The sequence below is a fragment of the Orycteropus afer genome, unplaced genomic scaffold, assembly GCF_000298275.1.
Source record: "Orycteropus afer afer isolate SDZICR_OR568_19922 unplaced genomic scaffold, OryAfe1.0 scaffold00050, whole genome shotgun sequence".
NCBI classification, from domain to species: Eukaryota; Metazoa; Chordata; class Mammalia; order Tubulidentata; family Orycteropodidae; genus Orycteropus; species Orycteropus afer.
The window spans coordinates 12,959,780-12,978,283 of NW_006921637.1; the positions used below are offsets into that span (position 1 = coordinate 12,959,780).

The window sequence follows — 18,504 nt, forward strand, 5'->3', positions numbered from 1 at the left end:
TCAATTAATTCTAAAAGCCTAACATGCAGTGGCTGAAATCATTTTTAGCCTCGTGTACATGTGTGATGGCTTCCTAATGCCGTCTGTCTGCCCTGTTGGAGGGCAGCAGCAAGACCATAGCTCAGCAGGGAGCTGTGCAGTTGGTTATTTTTCTTAGAGAAAAGAAATTTAATTTAAAAAAACTCAAAGCAGTATTTGTCAAGATGAGTAATCCATACAGGTTTACAGATACCCAAAACACGCAAAGTGAATTCCAAGACACAGCAGTAACTCCAAGCTGCAGCTAGAGGTGCCAGTGGCACAAGCCCGTGGTCCAAGCATCTGGCCACTGCTCCCCATACCTCTATCTCCCAAGTGCCAGCTGCAAGGAAGTCAGGACTCATCCAGCTGACCAAAGTAGTACCTACTTGCTGATAAGGCTCCAGGAGGCAAATGGGGCCCCAAAAGGGCTCCAGTCCCTCCTTATCTTCTCAAGTGTGTGGGCTGCTTGGTGGCAAATTTACAAGATGACGGCAACCTGCAGAAACCAAGGGAACTGACCGTAAATTCTTTCTTAATATATATTTATATTTAGTGTCCCATCCTAGAAAAGTTCATATTCAAATACAGCAAGTACATTACATGGAGGAAGGGACTTTGGGCTAGAATGGCAGTTGGGGACGGAGGAGCAGGGAGTGGGAAATAATGTCAACCTGCAAAATGACATGATTAGGTTTTGTGGGAACCATAAATGATTTGATGGGATCACACCTGGAGATTTCAAGAGTCTTCCACTCTGCAACACAGCATCTACATCCCATTTTCCCTCCTGCCCTCTGATGTATGTCCGGGTGGGTCACTTCTCTACTGTCCACTGCTGTCCTGGTGTGGCTCAGCTGCCTGAGTGAGCACAAAGTGGAAGCTGGAAGGAGGAGGGATGGACTCTGCCCTGGAAGGGGTGCCTGGCTGCAGAGGCATCCAGGGAGGCGAGAAGTGCCACTGCCTTTCTTCCTCTCCCCTTCTGTGTCTGCATAGCCCCACTGCCCTGCTTAAGTTCTCCAACTTTCAGATGTGATGGAATACTGAGGTATATAGTTTTGTGGAAAGTTTAAGAATCATAATCAACAACGTGATCGCCAACACTCAGCCAGTGGAGCAGGAGTCAGGGTGCGTGGCTCTGTCGCTACTGCTGCAGGTTGAGTGAGAACTTCCACTGCTGGGACAGGGCAGGGCCGCACACCTCCACGCTCAGGCCTCCGCTCTTGGCCATGCGGCTGTCCAGGCACAGGTTGCTGCCCACATACCGCAGCTTGGAATTGCCCTCAATCTGCTCCCATTTCTGCAAAACATGAGGGAGAAGCATTACCTGTAGTATAAGAACCAAATAAAGACTGAAAACAGATGCATTGTCAGAGTCTTCATCTAGACACATTAAGAACAACAAATAAACTTGTTTGGGCCTTTGTTTACCAAGAGTAGTTGGGACAGCCGAGGTCCAGATTCCCTGGGTGCCAATGAGGCTGGAAAAGGAGCTTGTGTCTCTGCTTTGGCCTCTCTTGCTCCGCCTGGTGTCCTCTTTGAGTGCCCTCTGTTCTAGACCCAGTGCTCTGTGCAGCTGCCCCTTAGTCAGCAGGAAAGTATCTGACAAGGCAAGGCCTTCTACCAGGATGGTTGCTGCTGTAGGGAATTTGCATCCACTCACAAGAAAGCCTGGTCCCCTGATGTTTCACTCAAGGAGGCATCCCAGGAACTCAATCGGCTCCAAGGGTGCTCAGTCCTGCCACCAGCTGTTGAAAGGTGGCCCAGCTAGAGGCCTCCTTCTAATGCTCTCACTTAGGAGTGTTATGCTCAACTGAAAAAAATGAATACAGTCAGGTAGAATGAGAGGGAAAGAGGGTTGTGTGTGCATGACACAACACTGAGGACTCTACAGCTATATTGCTGTCTTCTCTCCTTGTATGTGACCTCTCCTGGTGTGAGAAACCTGTCTCAGCCACTTCATATTCCTTGCTTCTTGATTGTGCACTCTGCATGGCCGGTGTCAGGCAATATTTGCTCAGTTCTGAGTGTATAACATCTAAAGTACAGGGTGTAATGATTCCCTACTGATGTGTGTGCGTGCACGCATGCGTGCGTGCACACACATACACACCCCCCCCCCCCAAACTAACCAACCAACCAACCAAGACAGAAACCAAAGCCTATAACCCAGGCTGAAGGAAACCCAAGGACTCCTTGCCCTTTTTTAGCAGGTGATATAAATATTCCCATTTAAAAATCTTACTATAACCCTTCTCCTCTTTAATCTAGTCCGTGATTCTAATTAATTTTTTACACTATATGCACTAAAGCTCCTTCATGTAAATATTTTTTGCAAATTCTCGTCTTCCCTTTCCCTTTTGCCTCTGCAAATGAATACATAACATGAACATACAGACGTGCACAGAAAACAAAATACCACAGGCCAGGCAGAGCAGCTTCAGGAGCCTCTTCTCAAAGGGCCAGTGAGTGTGGCGGAGAAGTCAGAGCCAGGCAGAAGAGTCAAGTGCACAGTAAACCTGCAAGGGTGTTCTCACAAGGACTCCATTTGTATCTAGACCCATGTCCTAACCTGCAGCTTTGGGCAACAGGGAACATGCAACACCTTCAGGTGAGTGTGGGGGCCTAGCATCACTCATCATCTCATGTCAGCAATTGTCTGTCACTCCTTCTGTTGTTTGCCTCCATTGTCATGTAAACTTTGTATGTGGCTGCCCATGCCACTTCTGAATGTCTACAAATCATTTCAACAGAGAATATGGAACAAATGGAATCTGTTGCCATTCTCTGCGGGAACTCTGCCTGTCATGTATCAAAACATCAACTAAATGAAGGGCTTTCAAACAATGCAACCAAATCCCAGCTCTATTCTTGGAAGGCAACCTGTCAACTCTGACCAGTCTGCCTAATACAATGGAGGTAGAGGGATTGATTTCTAAGACAGTCAGATGTGATAAAAATGGCCCCACCCCTTTTTCTCACAGGCTGAGTCTTTGGGCTAACATTCCTACTTATATGTACCACTTGTCCAGAAGCACTCATTGCCTGCAAGTCTGTTTCTGTCCCATGAAGCCTTAGGTTTTAAGGGGCGCTGATTATGATTCTCCAGGCTGGGTCACGGCAGGACAACCTGTCCACTCTTGAAATAAATCGAACTCTTTGTAAAGGTTAACTCCTTAAGAGATTAAATGTCTATTTGTTTTTTTAAAAGGTAAAAAGGTTTGGAGACGAGATAACATCATCCTTCTTTACATCTCCTAAGACTTCTTCACACAGTTTCCATTAGGTCCAGGAAAACCCACTTAACTTTGAGCAGGTAGAGCCAAATACTAAGCTCAGCAAGTGCCAGACTTGCCTAATTCCAGGCAGTCTGGAGTCAAGGGACAGTAGCCTTCTGCTGTTTAACAGTCAATCCCTTTTTCAACAGCGTATTATGTAATGGAAGTGCATCATCAAAATGGACCCATGTTTGCAGCAGCTGGAAGTAAGCAGGAGCGTGGCCCACCACCAATGCAGGCTGGGCTCTGGGAAGCAGGAAAGGGGGCACCCCAGAGATGGCTGGTGTTTGGAGATGGACAAACCAAAAGAGGGCCCTTTGCAAACATTTCCTTGATCATTTAAGTTTAAATTTATAATAATGTACAAAGGGGCAGCTGAAAGGGCACTGGTTGGAAAGTTAGGAAACTTAACAAAGCCTTGTTTCTCCCATGTGACTTTGAGGAAACCCAAAAAGCCAAATTCAGTACCTTGAGTCAATTCTGACTCACAGCCACCCTATAGGACAGAGTAGAACTGCCCCGTAGAGTTTCCAACACTAAATCTTTATGGAAGCAGACTGCCTCATCTTTCTTCCATGGAGAGGCTGGTGGGTTGGAACTGCTGATCTTTTTGTTAGCAGCTGAATACTTTAACCACTGCATCACCAGAGCTCCTTGACCTTGGGGAGAAGGGATTCAATTTCTGGACCCCAGCATTCTGTTTTGTGGAATGGGTGTTGAATGAGGGCTGGGTGAGGTTTTTGGCTCTAACAGATTCTATCCATTTTGCCCTATCCATCTCATACTGAGAGATCCAGCAAGATGGGCCAGCACTTCAAATACCTGCTTCTGGAAGGGCCTTTCACATTTTCTTTTGTACTTCTGACTACTACCCCATGGTTCAAGAAAGCAGTGTAACTTGGAAGTGTTTCATTAACATATCATGAATAAGGTAAATAATATGTGCTTTGTAAACAGAGCTTCAGATTAGAGTTTTCACTGACTCAGGTTGTCATCTCTCCCACTGATCTATATCCTGGGCCATGCTGTCACTGTGTGGCTTGGCCAGCACTTTACTTTAGATTTTATGGACAAACTAAGGGCAGCAGGACCCTACATTGTCTTTGTCTCTACCCACTCCTAGGTGGGAGATCTATGCCTCCAGACAAGCTCTTCCAGCCATGGTGCTCAGCATCCAGAAGCACAACCACCAGCAGCCCTGTGTCTCCTGCCAAACCCTGTTAGACAAACACTCCCAGGGTGTCCTGGGTACCATGTCTGATCCAAACAGGTACTAAGAAATGTGCCAAAGGTACTACTTACCCCCCATGTAGCTGAAAGGATGACATGAGAGCCCCTCCTATAGAGCCTGCCCAGGGCAGGTCCTTATAGAACATCAGAATAATCTGAGTTTTCAACTTGAAAGTACAGCCCTGCCCCTCCACTCTAGATAAAGGTAAGACCCAAAGATAGGTAGATCCATCAAGAGGTCAGGGTAGGCATTGGCAGTACTGGTGCCATGGTAGAGGAAGCCATGGAGGGGTGAGAGGAGGCAGGGCAAACATACAGAGCCAGGATGAGAACTAGAGAATAGTTCTCCCCAGCAAACAGCACTGCTCCCCCCCGCAACACCCTCACAGCACTTGCAGTATCATGATTGATCGCATGTCCCTGCACCCCAGAACCATGCTGCAAGCTGGAGTACAGAGTACAGAGGAGAACAAGGAGCACACATGGGGCAGCTGGACCCTCAGCAGACACTAATGCAAATACACACACAGACACACTTCAACAGTGGGAGCCTCACCTGTCTGCTATCATTTTCTCTGCATCCCTGGAGCTTTATGAGAGAGCCAGGTGCACGGTCCACCACAGTAAGGCACAAATCCATGTGTTTCACTGACTTGTCCTTTGTTAAGGCCCATTCCTAGAATATAAAATCAGAAATCAAATGCATGCACAAAGTACAATACAACAAAATAAATAAAATTAAAAAAAGACCTCAATAGGGAAATAAATAATGTTGGGGCCCAAAGATCCCAAACTCAGGAAACAACTCAGAACCAACAAATTACTTTCTGACTAAGGGCCAGTCTATAATTGGGGGATGCCTGAGGTGGCCTCACACTTGAGCACTAGTAGACATATGTGCAAAAGTGCTTTGAGAACCTTAGTAACTAGGACTAATAGTGTTAACTATTTTAGTCTAAAATGCAAGTGACAGGTACACACTTGTGTCTCTATAATGAAATGGGAGTTGTAAAGACCCTTGCTGTACTTTGCTCTCTAGCCACAAAGGGGATAGTTCACTGCCCTCACTTTTCCACCAATAATATTTTAAAATTACTGTCCCCATGTAGGTATGCTTTGGGAAGAGTATTTATTAAGGTGTATTGTAATGTGTATAAATTATAAATTATATAACCAAACAAAATACATAGCCTCATAATTCAGCACTACACTGATCTATTGATACTGATAAAGTTCTTTCAGAATCTCAGGAATGGATCTCTATGTTATTTGTATTCTCTCTCTCTCCCCCACACACACTCACACACACCCACACCAACATACTCACACACACACTAGTTAACATTTACTGAGTGCTTAATATATGCCAAGCATTATTTGGGCCCTTTTTACAACAGCTCCATGAAAGACTATTATTATCCCCATTTAACAGATAAAAAAACTAAGGCAAAGAATGCTTAAAAATAAACTTGCTCATAATTTTTCAAAATATAAGCATACACACACACACACACACACATATATAGATGCAAGTGTATATTTGAAGGTCTGAGAAGACAAAATTGAAAGGAAAATCTTTCTGAACACTAAACAAGACCACCTGTGAAAGCAAAAAGCCAGAGGACAGAGATGGATGTGAGTCACAGGCATGAGGGGAGTTGGGAGCTAGAAGGTTCAGGATTCTGACCAGTGCTCTAGGACTAAACACAATGGTGGAGAAAAACACCTAAGCCTTCTGGGATCAAGAAGGAACAAAGCTTCTTGCAACTCAGAATCCCACAAGGACGTCCTTACCCCTGTGCACCACTCTGCTATGAGCCCAGTACAGTGGCTCCACTATCATTATTCCATTATCTGTATCTCTGAGGAACCACTGAAGTGACACAGCATTCTGAAGGGGCCAAGACACAGTGAGAGGACAGACATGGCCCTGACAGGACACATCATTCTCAGAGGGCTGGGACATGGTAACTGGACAGGCACAGCCGCTGCCCTTGAGGGGTTCACTTTCTAGTGGAGGAAATGGACCATACAAAAATAAATGCATTATGTGACTTTAGGCACTAATAAGGATTATGAAGAAATGTGTTTTCTTTTGTCTGTTCTCAGGGGATAGAGTTCAGGAAAGGAATGAATAATCATTTAAAGAGCCTCACTGTTTAGTATCTAAATCATCTTGGAACAAATTGTCTGTTATTAGGAAAACATGAAAACCTCAAGATGAAAATATGCACACCTCACACAGCCCTTCTGTGAGGTGTGCTGCCTCTATTGCTGGGGCGTTAGCTGAGGAACACGGTGGCTGACACCAGCCTAGGGAACAGGAGAGCGGTCTGACGTTGCTGCTGACTTGACTCACTCTCTAACAGGAATAGTCCCCTCTCTGGAATTCAGTTTTCTCACCTTTAAATTAGTGTTTCTCAAAGTGTGTTCCATGTTGAGGTCTAAGAAAAATAGGTTCCAAGACAAATAAATCTGGGAAACACTGAATACATGCCACATCTCTCTTTTGAAAATTCACAAGTAACTTACTACAGGCTCCAACAAGCCAAGAGAAATGAAAGCTGCATGCCTTTTTAATTGAGCATTGCCCAAACGTACAACTGGGGACCACACATCCCCCTCCTCAGGGGCTCTGGACCATGGGGGTGCATTCTCTCAGAAAGGCACACAAGGGGCCAGATGGCCCCCAAGAGTCGGATCCCAACATTCTATTGTGCTGTATTTCCACACTGCTGGTGAATGAAGTGGGATTTCTCCTACAGTACCATTAGGTAGGTACTCCACCCAGGCTTAAGCATGGCATTCAGGATTAAGAGGCCCAAAGAAAACCACATCCACCACTTCTTTCATTCAGTTACAACTATTTATCACATCTCTATTATGTACCAGTCCTTGGTATGTCAGCGGCCTACAGAAGTACCACACATACCCCTTGCAAGGCTAAGAGAAAAGAGTGATGGGTAGCAAAAAGCTATAGGAAAAGAGCTTTAGGCTGTTCCTGAAAGTGGATGTTGGGAGATGTGGGAAGGTTTGTTGACACCAATTAAAACTCAGGTCTGGGTCAGAAGGGAATAGACTCATTACCATATATAAGTTTGGCAGATGCCACTTCTATATACGTATTTGTAGGTACTATAAGAACATCCATATAAATAGAACTAACAGAGGGCAAAGTTATAATAACTTCTTAGCCACATCCAACCACCCTGAAGGAGCAAGTTGTTGGACCTGTGGGCTTGGGACCATGGTCATGGGGGACACCAAGCTCAATTGGCATAACATACTACACAGAAACATTGTTCTACATCCAACTTTGATGAATAGCAACTAGGCTCTTCAATGCTTGCAAGAGGTATCCAGATGCAGTCCAGAGCAAAGAAGAATGAAGAAAACCAAAGAGACATGGAAACAATCAGTCCAAGGGACTAGTGGACCATGTGAACCTTGCCTATATGACTATGAGACGAGAAGAACAAGATGGGGCCTGGCTACCACTGTCAACCACTAGGAAAGGGATCAGTGCAGGAGATCCTAGATAGAGAAAAATGTGGAACAAAACTCAAAGTCATAAAAAAAACCAGGCTTACAAGTCTGATAGAGACTGGTGAGACCCTTGAGACTATGGCCCTTAGTTACATTTCAGGCCTGGAATTGAATTCCTTCCTGTGAGTTCCAGCCAAAGAACAGAGAGGCAACAAACCTTTATACCAGGAAGAAACATTCCTTAAAACAATCAATCATGAGAGATCAAAAGGGCAGTAGTTGCAGAGGGAGATAGCTCAGGGGGCAGGAATGCATAGGGAAGAAGGATACAGAGAAGAGGAGGTAACTAACTACCAGGAGGAAGTAGCAAGAGAGCTGTTACATTATGGGGACTGCAGTCAATGTCATGAAACAAAATGTGCATACTGCTGTATGGAAAATGAATTTTCTCTGTAAATTTTCACCCAAATCACAACAAAAATTAAAAAAATAAAAATAAAAAAGATCAGGCCTGGGTGTTCCTACAACTTCCTTGTTTCTGTGTGCTTCATTATTTTAAAACAGACTTTTTGCATTCCAGAAAAACTCATTTAGCTATGCAAACAACAGAGCTACTTGCCACTTTGTTCCTCTGCTGCATTTCAATGATCTGAATTTGTAATAAAAAAAAATTCATAAATATTTAAGGAATGAGTTTTTGGGCTACCACTCTTAAAAATATGGTCATTAATTTTCTCATTTCCTGTGTGTCTGCCAACTCTCAGCCAGAAACCAGATAACAAAATCCACTCTTCCGAAGCACCATACTCTAGCTCTATTTAAAAACCCACTGCCATTGAGTTAATTCTGACTCATAGTGACCCCCACTGGGGGGTCGCTATTTCCAAGGCTATAAATCTTTACAGAAGTAGATTGTCTCATATTCCTCCTGTGGAGCAGCTGGTGGGTTTGAACTGCTGACCTGGTTAGAAGCCAATGTCTTAACCACTATGCCATGCCACCAGAGCTCCATAGTTCCATTTAGGAAATGTTATTTACTCTCTTATTTCTTATCCACTGGGTATACTACTCAGGTGAGCTCTGTATCCCATCACTTCAGAAAGGACTTGCACACAGTGCACTTGCAGGTTAGAACACCTGACCAGTGGTGAGCATCATCTCTGGCATCTTTCTCCCTCCAAAATTGTCCAGTATGCTAACTACTACTCACACGTGGCTATGTGAATTAAAATTAAATTATAAACATTCAGAGCCTCAGTTTCACTAGCTACATTTCAAGTGCTCAATAGACACGTGTGGCCAGTGGCTAGTGAACTGGACAGCACAGATACAGAACATTTCCATTATCACAGGAAGTTGTATTGGCCAATGGTGCTCTAGAAAGTAGCTCACTGGACCTCAGATGGGACCCTGGAGTAAGATGTCCCCAGTATTATCATGTTGTCTCATTGTTATAAGATCATATGACTGGCTCTTCACTGGAAAATCCCTGCTGTTCTTTGGAATCACCTAGGGGAGCTTTGGAAAATTTTGATGCCCTCTAAACCCCAGACTGACCATTTCTGTGTGTGACACCTGGTATCCACATTCTGTAAAAGCTCTGCAGGCTACCCTAGTGTGCCTTGTTGGAGGACTCTTTGAGAACCAGAAGGACTGTTGCCCGATTTGTGAACTACTTGATGCAGGGCTGGGCCCTCCACACTGTGAAATCCAAGGGCCTAGCACAGTGCTGGACACAGAGGTTCTCAGCAAGCATTTGTTGAAAAGGAATGAAAATCACTGGTGTGAGAAGAATAATGGTCTCATGGGAGCAAAAAGGAAAAGGAACGAAGAAGGGCTGGAAGTCAGCATTCTGCCACACATCCTTGCTTTTTCTCCACAACCACCCTAAGATCCCACTGAGGTCTCTGTTATGCAGAGGTGTGGGGACTCTAGGTACACCAGCACTTGGGCCATGGGTACCATGTAGCTCTATCTCTGCTGCTCAGGTCCCCTTTGTAAAGACCAGCTAAGCACTCTGGGTGACTTCTTGCTTGGGCCCAACTGATTTCCTCCCCAAAATGCATCCCCAGAGCAGCTCATCACCAATGAGCTCCAGTGACTGTAATTCATCGTCCAAATTGGGACACCTCTGAGAGAAAAATTACATAGGCAACAGGTATACACCAGGATGTCCTGGGACATCTTCCCTATGGGTGCTCAGAAACTACTGTCCAGCAAGGTCTAGGAAGCCAGAGGCCATTCCAAGGGCATCACAAAGCTTTAATCTCTGGACCACTGCTTGCCACTGCAGAGGCCTGACTCTGTCATTAGTTATCACTTATGGAGTGAAAAGTGTGGTCCATTCCCCAGGACCATGTAGAATGAGGGCATCCAACATGAAGTGAAGCCCAGGGCAACCTGACCTGGGTAGAGATACACTGACCAGGGAGAGATGATGGAAGTCCTTTAGGAACAGACACATCACTTCCCAATGGAGCTGCTGAAATTGTGAATTATCATAATAGCTCAAATATACAGAGAGAAACCTCAATAATTAATTGGGCAGGGAGGTACCCTGAATAATAAAAAGTCCCCAAATAAACAGGAAGTGATATGGGTTAGTGTGGTAGTTAAGTTTGTGTGTCAACTTGGCTGGGACTGGTTGAGTGGCTGGGCAGCTGGATGTAGTATTTACCACAATGAGACTGGTAATCAACTCCATGGTGGAATCTACTGTGAGCAGCTGAGCAGCTGCCTTAGGGATGCTGTCTGCTTCTTGTATATAAAGAGAAACCTTGGGGAACAGTCTTTAGTTTATGGCACACTTGACCCTGCATGTAGCTGTATCGTTGTTCAGCAGCCTACCATGCTCTGCCGATCCTGGGACTTTCGGTGGACTTGAATCAATGGCCTGCTGTGTGGTTTGGTAATATCGACCATTTATTTTATTTGTCGACCTTGGGCTTGTTAGCCTCAGCAGCCAGTAGCTGCCTGAGTGAAGAGATGCCTCTAGCTTCAGCGGGCCAGGAGCAAGAGGCAAAGCTGAAGCCCAAGGTCAAGGCACTTGCATACAACCCCTAGGGCCTGGCACTTTAAACTTGACTTCTAGTCTCCCAAACTGTAAGAGAATAAACTCCTGTATGTTCAAGCCATCCCATTTATGGTACATTCTTGTCAGAGCAGTACAAGGTAACCAGAATAGTTAGCATTTCCTGTGTTCTGTAATACATGGACTAAAGTAAATCCCCAACTCAATTATCAAAATTTCTGAATTAATGACATGCTACCAAACTTTGAAAATCCCTTTTCCTTCTTATATTAAACTTCTTGAGAATTAGATCTGTCATCTTTTCTTTTCACAGAGCTCACATTCTGAGGGCATTTTAGTATTTTTATTATGCTTACAGATGAAACAGATTAAAAAAAAATCTCTCCCCACTCACTGCTTTCCCCACTGCCACAGTAGTCTCAACCATGTAGAAGGAATAGCCCTTTTCTCCTGGCTCACCGCAACCAAACCTAGACTAGAATAGGAATGATAACAGTATGGCACCAGGCTCTGGCTTCATCCTCACTCAGGTGAGAGTCCAAGAGCATCACATAGCAGCCAGGGTTTCCCAGTAGCACATACAAACCACATTTCATTGCGGTACCCTTAGATGGAAAAGCCCATAAGGACACAGAAACACCCATGGTAATGTGCATGATGGAAATGGCCCCTTTCCCCTTCCTCTTTTCCCGACTCCAGAATACGCCATCTAACTTGTAATTCCTTTTACCTCTTGTCTTTTCACTTCCTTCGCTTTCTCTCCTGTATCCCATTTTACTTCTTTCTCTTATGGATTCCTTCTTCCAAATCCATACCTAACACTTGGGGGACTTCGGATAAGAGTATATGTGCAGAGAGATCCACATACTATGTGCTTAGATACTAATGTATAATTCAAGCAACATACTGAGGCTGGTTCTATGTTCACCCGGGACTGCAGCCTGTTCCCTGGGGCACATCCCTGAGATTAGAGGCCATGGTAGAGGCTCAGCCTGAGGCCTAGTGGTGGTGAGGGTTTGTGGGAGAAGAGCAGTGCTGGGCAGTGCAGAGGAGGGGAGGGCCAGCCTGGTCACTGCTGTACTGGGTCTAATAGGACAGGCCTAAGAGGGCATTGACACAGCCCCAGGTTGATGGTCACCCTTCCATGCCTAACTGGTCTGGATTTAGGATTTCCAAAGCAACTTCTGAGGAGCTCTGGTGGTGCAGCAGTCAAGACATTCAGCTGCTAATCAAAAGGTCAGCAGTGTGAACCCACCAGATTCTCTGTGGGAGAAAGATGAGGCAGTCTGCTTCTGCAAAGAGTTATAGCCTTGGACACCCTATGGGGCAGTTCTACTCTGTCCTATAGGGTTGCTATGAATCGGAATCAACTTGATGGCAATGGCAAAGCAACTTCCAAACCTGCATCACTACATGCAGGAAGGAGTCTAGGCCTCAGAAGAGTGTTGTCTGCCTAGTTACCACCTGGGGTAATGTGGAACAGTCAGTTTTAAACAAAGGCAGGCACTCTTCCTAAAAATAGTTCTATATAAAGAAGTCCTGGGATCAGTACATCTGGGTGGGATACACAGACTTAGGTATCTTTTTCCCCTTTTTTAAAAATTGCAGGTCTTTTTATAACTTGGCAAATTTCTGAGAATAAGAGTATATATTTTGTGCACAAAGTTCACGTTTTTAGCAAATACCTATTAACACCTTCCAGGATAACAGGCTCTGGAACACTGGGGACCCACCCAGATCAGGGCCTATCTAGTCTTCACTAGTTCTTCCCTTCCCCCAAGATGGTAGGTGTTCATGCCTCTGAGGAAGGTGCAAGTGTATCATGCTGAAGTTATCCACAATGAACGCTTTAAATCTTAAGCTACTACTATCTAAGACCGCAATCTTCAGGCAAGGAAAAATAATTTTAGCAACTATAGTGACCATGTGTTAAATACCTGGTAAGTGTCTAACATTAGGCCAGATGTTTCACATACATGTTCAGAGACCAAGGATAAGACATACAGCAGGGTTTTGGGAAGAGCTCTGGTGGTATAGTGCCTGAGGCATTTGACTACTAACCAGAAGGCTGGTGGTTCAAACCCACCAGCCACTCCTTGGAAGGAAGGTTGGGCAATCTACTTCTGTAGAGATACCGCTTTGGAAACTCAAGGAGAGGTCGCTATGAGTCATGACTGACTCAACAGCAGTGAGTTTGGTTTTGGTGTTTTAGGGTTTTGGGGACAAGGACATATAACAGGGAGGACAAAGCCAGCAGGACAGAAACAGAGAAAAAGGCCAAGCCCACTAACCCTGTAGTTGCTTGAACAATGGGAGCACAGTATGAATGAGTAGCCAGTGTATTTGTTTGCACTATAGCAGGGCCTGGTCCTAAGCCCCCAGGAAACTGAGGTTGACAGTGGTGCCAAGGAGGGATACTCTCATTTGCCCCTACGGGTGGCTGTGTACCAGCAGAAGGCAGGCACTTCTGATTACAGACACATATCTAATTATAGGAAGAACCGGCAACAGGATTTCTAGCCTAAGTACCCTACACCATACTGCTTGCTGGGCCCTGGGTCCCCCAGTTCACTCACACACATACCTGGTTTCCCCCAGCATTGTGACACTCATATACTCCAACTACACCATCAGCAAAATGTCCCAAAGTGTCGAGGCAGTTGGTCCCCTGCTGCAAGGCCCCAAAAGCAATATCCTGATGGTCTGGAACCCTGAGAAGCAACAGGAAAATCACCTGCTTAATCCCCCAGGTGTGTCAGCTTCCTCTACCAGTAGCTCTGCACAGTGTCATCATTATAGCATCAGAAATGTCAAAATATGAGGCTTTATACCCCCTGTCCACTATATGTCAAAGACGGGTCACTGAGACAGGGTTTGCTGAGCTCCTGTATTTTTAAAACTTTAAGATTTTAAGTTGGAGAAGTGTTCTTTATATTTTGTATCAGGCCGATTTTCTGGAAAGGAAAAGCTCTAAATACATCTACTCCTTACTTATCGACCATATCATTATCTGACATTTCACATTTATGACAATAGTAAAAAATCTTCTGTCCAACTATTTTGTGCATTAACAACGTAAGCCCAGCAATAATAATGCTGAAGGACTAGGTGAGAGTAATGCTGGCTGTGATGGGCAAGGTTACATGATTCTTGACTAGGCCATGATTCTCAGTGGCTTGGTAGTACTGTAATAACGTAATCTGGTGTTATGTAATAATGCAGTCATCTTCTATTTTGTGACCTGATGGGATCATCCTGCCATTTTCACATAATGACCTGGTCTTCAAGGAGTGGGTATACTTGTTGATGTTGGTCTGATAGAAATAATTTAGAATAGCAATGAGTGTGGTAACATCAAACTTTTCACCAGGCTTAGGATGTAACCTTTACAAAGTAAAAGGGAAAACATTAGTGGATTTGTCTAGTGGCCTAATACAAACAAAGCAATATATAGCACAATGACCAAAAGCAAAATGTGCTAGAGTAAACCTGAACTTGAGCCCTACCTTTGTCACATGCTGCATGATCTTTAATGTCAGACTCAGTCTCTCTAAACTTCAATTTCCTCTTCTGTATACCCATTGGGAGCTGCGGTTGCATAGTGCCTAAGGCATTTGACTGCTAACCAGAAGGCTGATGGTTCAAACCCACTAGCCACCTCTTAGAAGGAAAGCTGGGCAATCTACTTCCATAGAGATACTGCCTCGGAAACCCAAGGAGGGGTCACTATGAGTCAGAAGCAACTTTATGGCAGTGAGTTTGGTTTTTTGGTTTATATACCCTTTGCTGTCAAGTCAACTGGACTCATAGATAACCCTACAGGATAGAGCAGAACTGTCCCATAGGGTTTCTAGGCCATAACCTTTACAGAAGCAGACAGTCACATCTTCTCCTGTGGAGCAGCTAGTGGGTTCAAATTGCAAACTTTCAATTAGCAGCTGAGTGCTGAACTACTATGCCTCCAGGGCTCCTTCTCTCTTCTATCCAGTACCTACCAAACATGCCTGTTGCAAGGGTTACGTAAAGCATACAGCATAGTGTCTGGCCCACAAGAAGCACTCAACCCTAGACAGGTGAAATGCAGATATTTACCAGGTGGTGTGATATCAAGTTAGCTTAGAGGATGGTCTTAAGTAGGTATAGGGGCTCAATGTCACCCAAAATTACAGGTGACCCCAGGATAAAGCTATACATTCAATGCAACTCAATTTGGTATTACTAGACACCTAGTCACCAGTGGCAGTGTCAGCAAAAGCAAAATGGGTATCATTATGGGCTAAAATCCAATGCTGTGAAGCCTCTCATCTGGTGAAAAACATAATAATCAAGGGCTTCTGTTAATGGCCATCAATGTGCTCCACTCACAGCAAAGCCATCCTTGTGGAAGAGGTCAATGAGAAGGATAACATAAGTTCCTTCCTATCCTCCTTGTGGGGCATGGGAGGTACAGGGCCTCATACATTAATTTAACAGAAAAGGAAACAGCCCCAAAGAGCCATGTAAGTCAAGGTAGCGATGAGCGAGCCAAGCTCCCTCCAACAAATCTCCAAGATAGGAGTCACAAAAGGCTATTAACAAGGAGATAATGGTGGAGAGGCCTTTTCACAGTCACCAAGTTAGAGATATGCAACTCAGTGTAAAATGCTCTGGGAATATTTAGCATAAGGAATGTGCCACATTAAGGCAAAACCTGTCTGATAGTGCCTTTAAAAAGATGAAGTTCAGATGGGTCCTGAAGCAGAGCAGATCTACTGGTCATCTGAGAAGGTTATCAGTGGTCCCATAGGATGTGGAGCTGCTACTAACTTAAGATGAAAAGCTTGTTAAGAAATAGGCTTGGAGGAGTATTTCTGCTATGCTCCCAAAGGGAAGCAGGGCACAGTGCTGTTCTTCCCATTCCACATATGGGAAATGCTGGCCTGGAGGAGAGAGGCCCTGTGCCCAATGTCCAGGAGCACCAAGGCAGAAAAGGCAGAGTCCAAGTGCTCCAAGATCTTGGTTGGGCAACCTTATATGCTGGGCTGCTGGATGGGCAGCAGTACCCCACAGCAATACTGTAGTCTCTGCCCCAGTAGTAGCACCAGTTACCTTCCAATGTTCTCCAAGAAATGCCATGCAGAGAGGAAGGAGGAGAAGGGCACTCAATAAGGCTAAGGACATAGGAGCCAAAACAGGGAGGCCAGTGAAGGTACCTGGGCAGATATTGCTCAGGCAGGGTAGGGTCAACTGGACTCAGCACAGAGCAGACACTGGGTTGAGGCTGGACAGCCACATCCTCTGGCCATTTACAGAGACACTAGATAACAGTTCCCAGTTACTTTGCCCCTCTGGCACTTTGCCAATGGGGGACCAGCTGAAACTAGATGACATCATGGGATTTGCCTCCAGTTCTAAGAAAGGGTAACACAGATCAGAGGAGAGTGGTTCTGGGATTCTGGGAGCTCTTTCTCAGGGATGCTTGAGATGGCTATAGGGTGAGGGCTGGTGCTTGCTCTCTGTCACTGGGAACCTAGCTCCTGGCCTCTGTATCTGGCCACCTGCCATGAGTGCAAACTTTGCTCCATCTCTCAAGCATTCATCACCCCATCTGAATGCAGAACGGCAGAGGAGATACTATTCTGAAATCCTCTGCTTAGTTGCCAGCCACTATAGAGTGAAACTCGGTGCCCTCGGCTCACCTTAATTCTGGGTAGACGTTTTCAAGGTACCATTTGAAAGGCTTGCAGCTAAGCTTCTTCCGAAGTTCCAATCTGCTCTGAATACTGAATGAGAAGGAAAACAAGACCCTTTTACCAGTCTTAGGATGGATAGGGCTCCCTGAACCAAACTTCAAACCTGCTAGTGAGAACAGACTGGGACAAGTGGTGGTCGGTGGACCATTCACAGTGCTGCCCTACCCCATCCACCCTGCCTCCAAGTGCCTACCACCTCAAGCCCTTATCAGACCTGGCCCAGTGGGTCCCCTTTAACATCTGGGTGGCTGTTCCAAACTCCAGCCCCCATGTAATTTTCAGAGTGTGCAGGCCCATGACCCCCTCCTGCACTGGCCTCCCCAATAAAGCAGTACAAGGCCAAGTGACACTTACTTTCCATAAGGGACATTTCTGGCAGAAGGCACCGCTGCATAATAGAAGTTTTTATATTCATCCATCCACACCTCTGCTGCCCGGCGAGTGTTGCTAGAAACAAAATAAATCTTCTTGAGCAATGATTTGGTTTCTCTGTCAGCACTACTGTTTGCAAGTGCTGGCTTTCAGTGCTGCTTACCAGGTCCTTCCAGGTATGCTGGCCACATGGGCTGCAGCACACATAGTAGAATAGACAGAACTCTGGACTGGAAACCCCTCCCACATGACACCTAAGCTGTACATGTACATAGCTGGCACTCAGCAAAGAAATCATTAAAGAACAAATGCCAAAGTGAGAATGACAATGCAGAGGCATTTTGAAAAAGATACGGGCTGTACTACGATGGGGACAACAGGCATTACTCTGCAGTAACTCATTAATGCATCCACAGAATGCAGGTGTCAGAGAGCAAGCACATGGCAAGGACAATTCTTGGTCTCTCACATGGCTGCTACATGACGAGGTATCCCTGGGAAAGAGGAGAAAGTTAAGAATGGATGTGAGCTGCTTTTCTGCAGAGTTGAGCTGAGACTGTGCTGTGTCTGGATAAGGACTTGTGGTCTGAAGGGGAAGGAGGCTTTTAGCTATTGTCTGGGGTCCAACTGCACTGTGCTGGGCCAGTTCAGACAGATTTGGCTTTCCAGAAGGGGAGAAAGCCATGTGCTGGGATCTCACAACCATCATAACAACAGCAGCTCATGACAAAGACAGTCATTGCACCAGGTAACTCTGAATGTGTAACGAATATTAAAAACCATTAAATGCATAGGTATCAGCAACTTATCCCACTAACAGTTCTCTTTAAAGACTCCATGAAGTGGCATTAAACCAGTGACCTTCTCTGCTCCCATGTCCTGGACTTGGTTCCAAAGTAGGTTTACACCTTAGGCCTACAGCAGACCCTACTGAGGAAGCTTATATATGAGATGATCGGTTTTTCCAAAATAAGTATATCAGGGAGGCAACATTTACCTTTTAAAATAACTCCCTTTTTTTACTGGAAAGATATCTTTTAAATGGTATGCCTTTCAAACTACCTGATTTAAAATTATTAAAATAATTTATCTATTTTGGGACACACACTATTTTATCTAAAAGATACACATTATTATATATTTCATAATATGCATTGTTGTTGTTGTTGTGTGCCGTCGAGTCGAACCCAACTCATAGTGACCCCTCCTTGGGTTTCTGAGGCAGTATCACTACAGAAGTAGATTGCCCCATCTTCCTTCCGAGGAGTGACTGGTGGATTTGAACCGCCAGCCTTCTGGTTAGCAGTCAAGTGCCTTAGCCAAGGGGAATTCATTAGTGAGAAATTCCTGACATATT

General features: G+C 45.0%; 1 protein-coding gene across 1 annotated transcript in view; it reads right to left on the minus strand.

Annotated features, from left to right (window-relative positions):
- Positions 1–1,162: 1,162 nt before the first annotated feature.
- Positions 1,163–18,504, minus strand: part of GALNT2 (polypeptide N-acetylgalactosaminyltransferase 2) — a 446,140-nt gene continuing 428,798 nt past the window's right edge. Inside the window, exons 12-16 of the mRNA XM_007938499.1 lie at positions 17,130–17,222; positions 16,722–16,805; positions 13,628–13,754; positions 5,083–5,202; positions 1,163–1,318 (exon numbers count right to left, since the gene is read on the minus strand). Coding sequence (XP_007936690.1) covers positions 1,163–1,318; positions 5,083–5,202; positions 13,628–13,754; positions 16,722–16,805; positions 17,130–17,222 — 580 coding nt within the window. The remainder of the gene's footprint in view (positions 1,319–5,082; positions 5,203–13,627; positions 13,755–16,721; positions 16,806–17,129; positions 17,223–18,504) is intronic.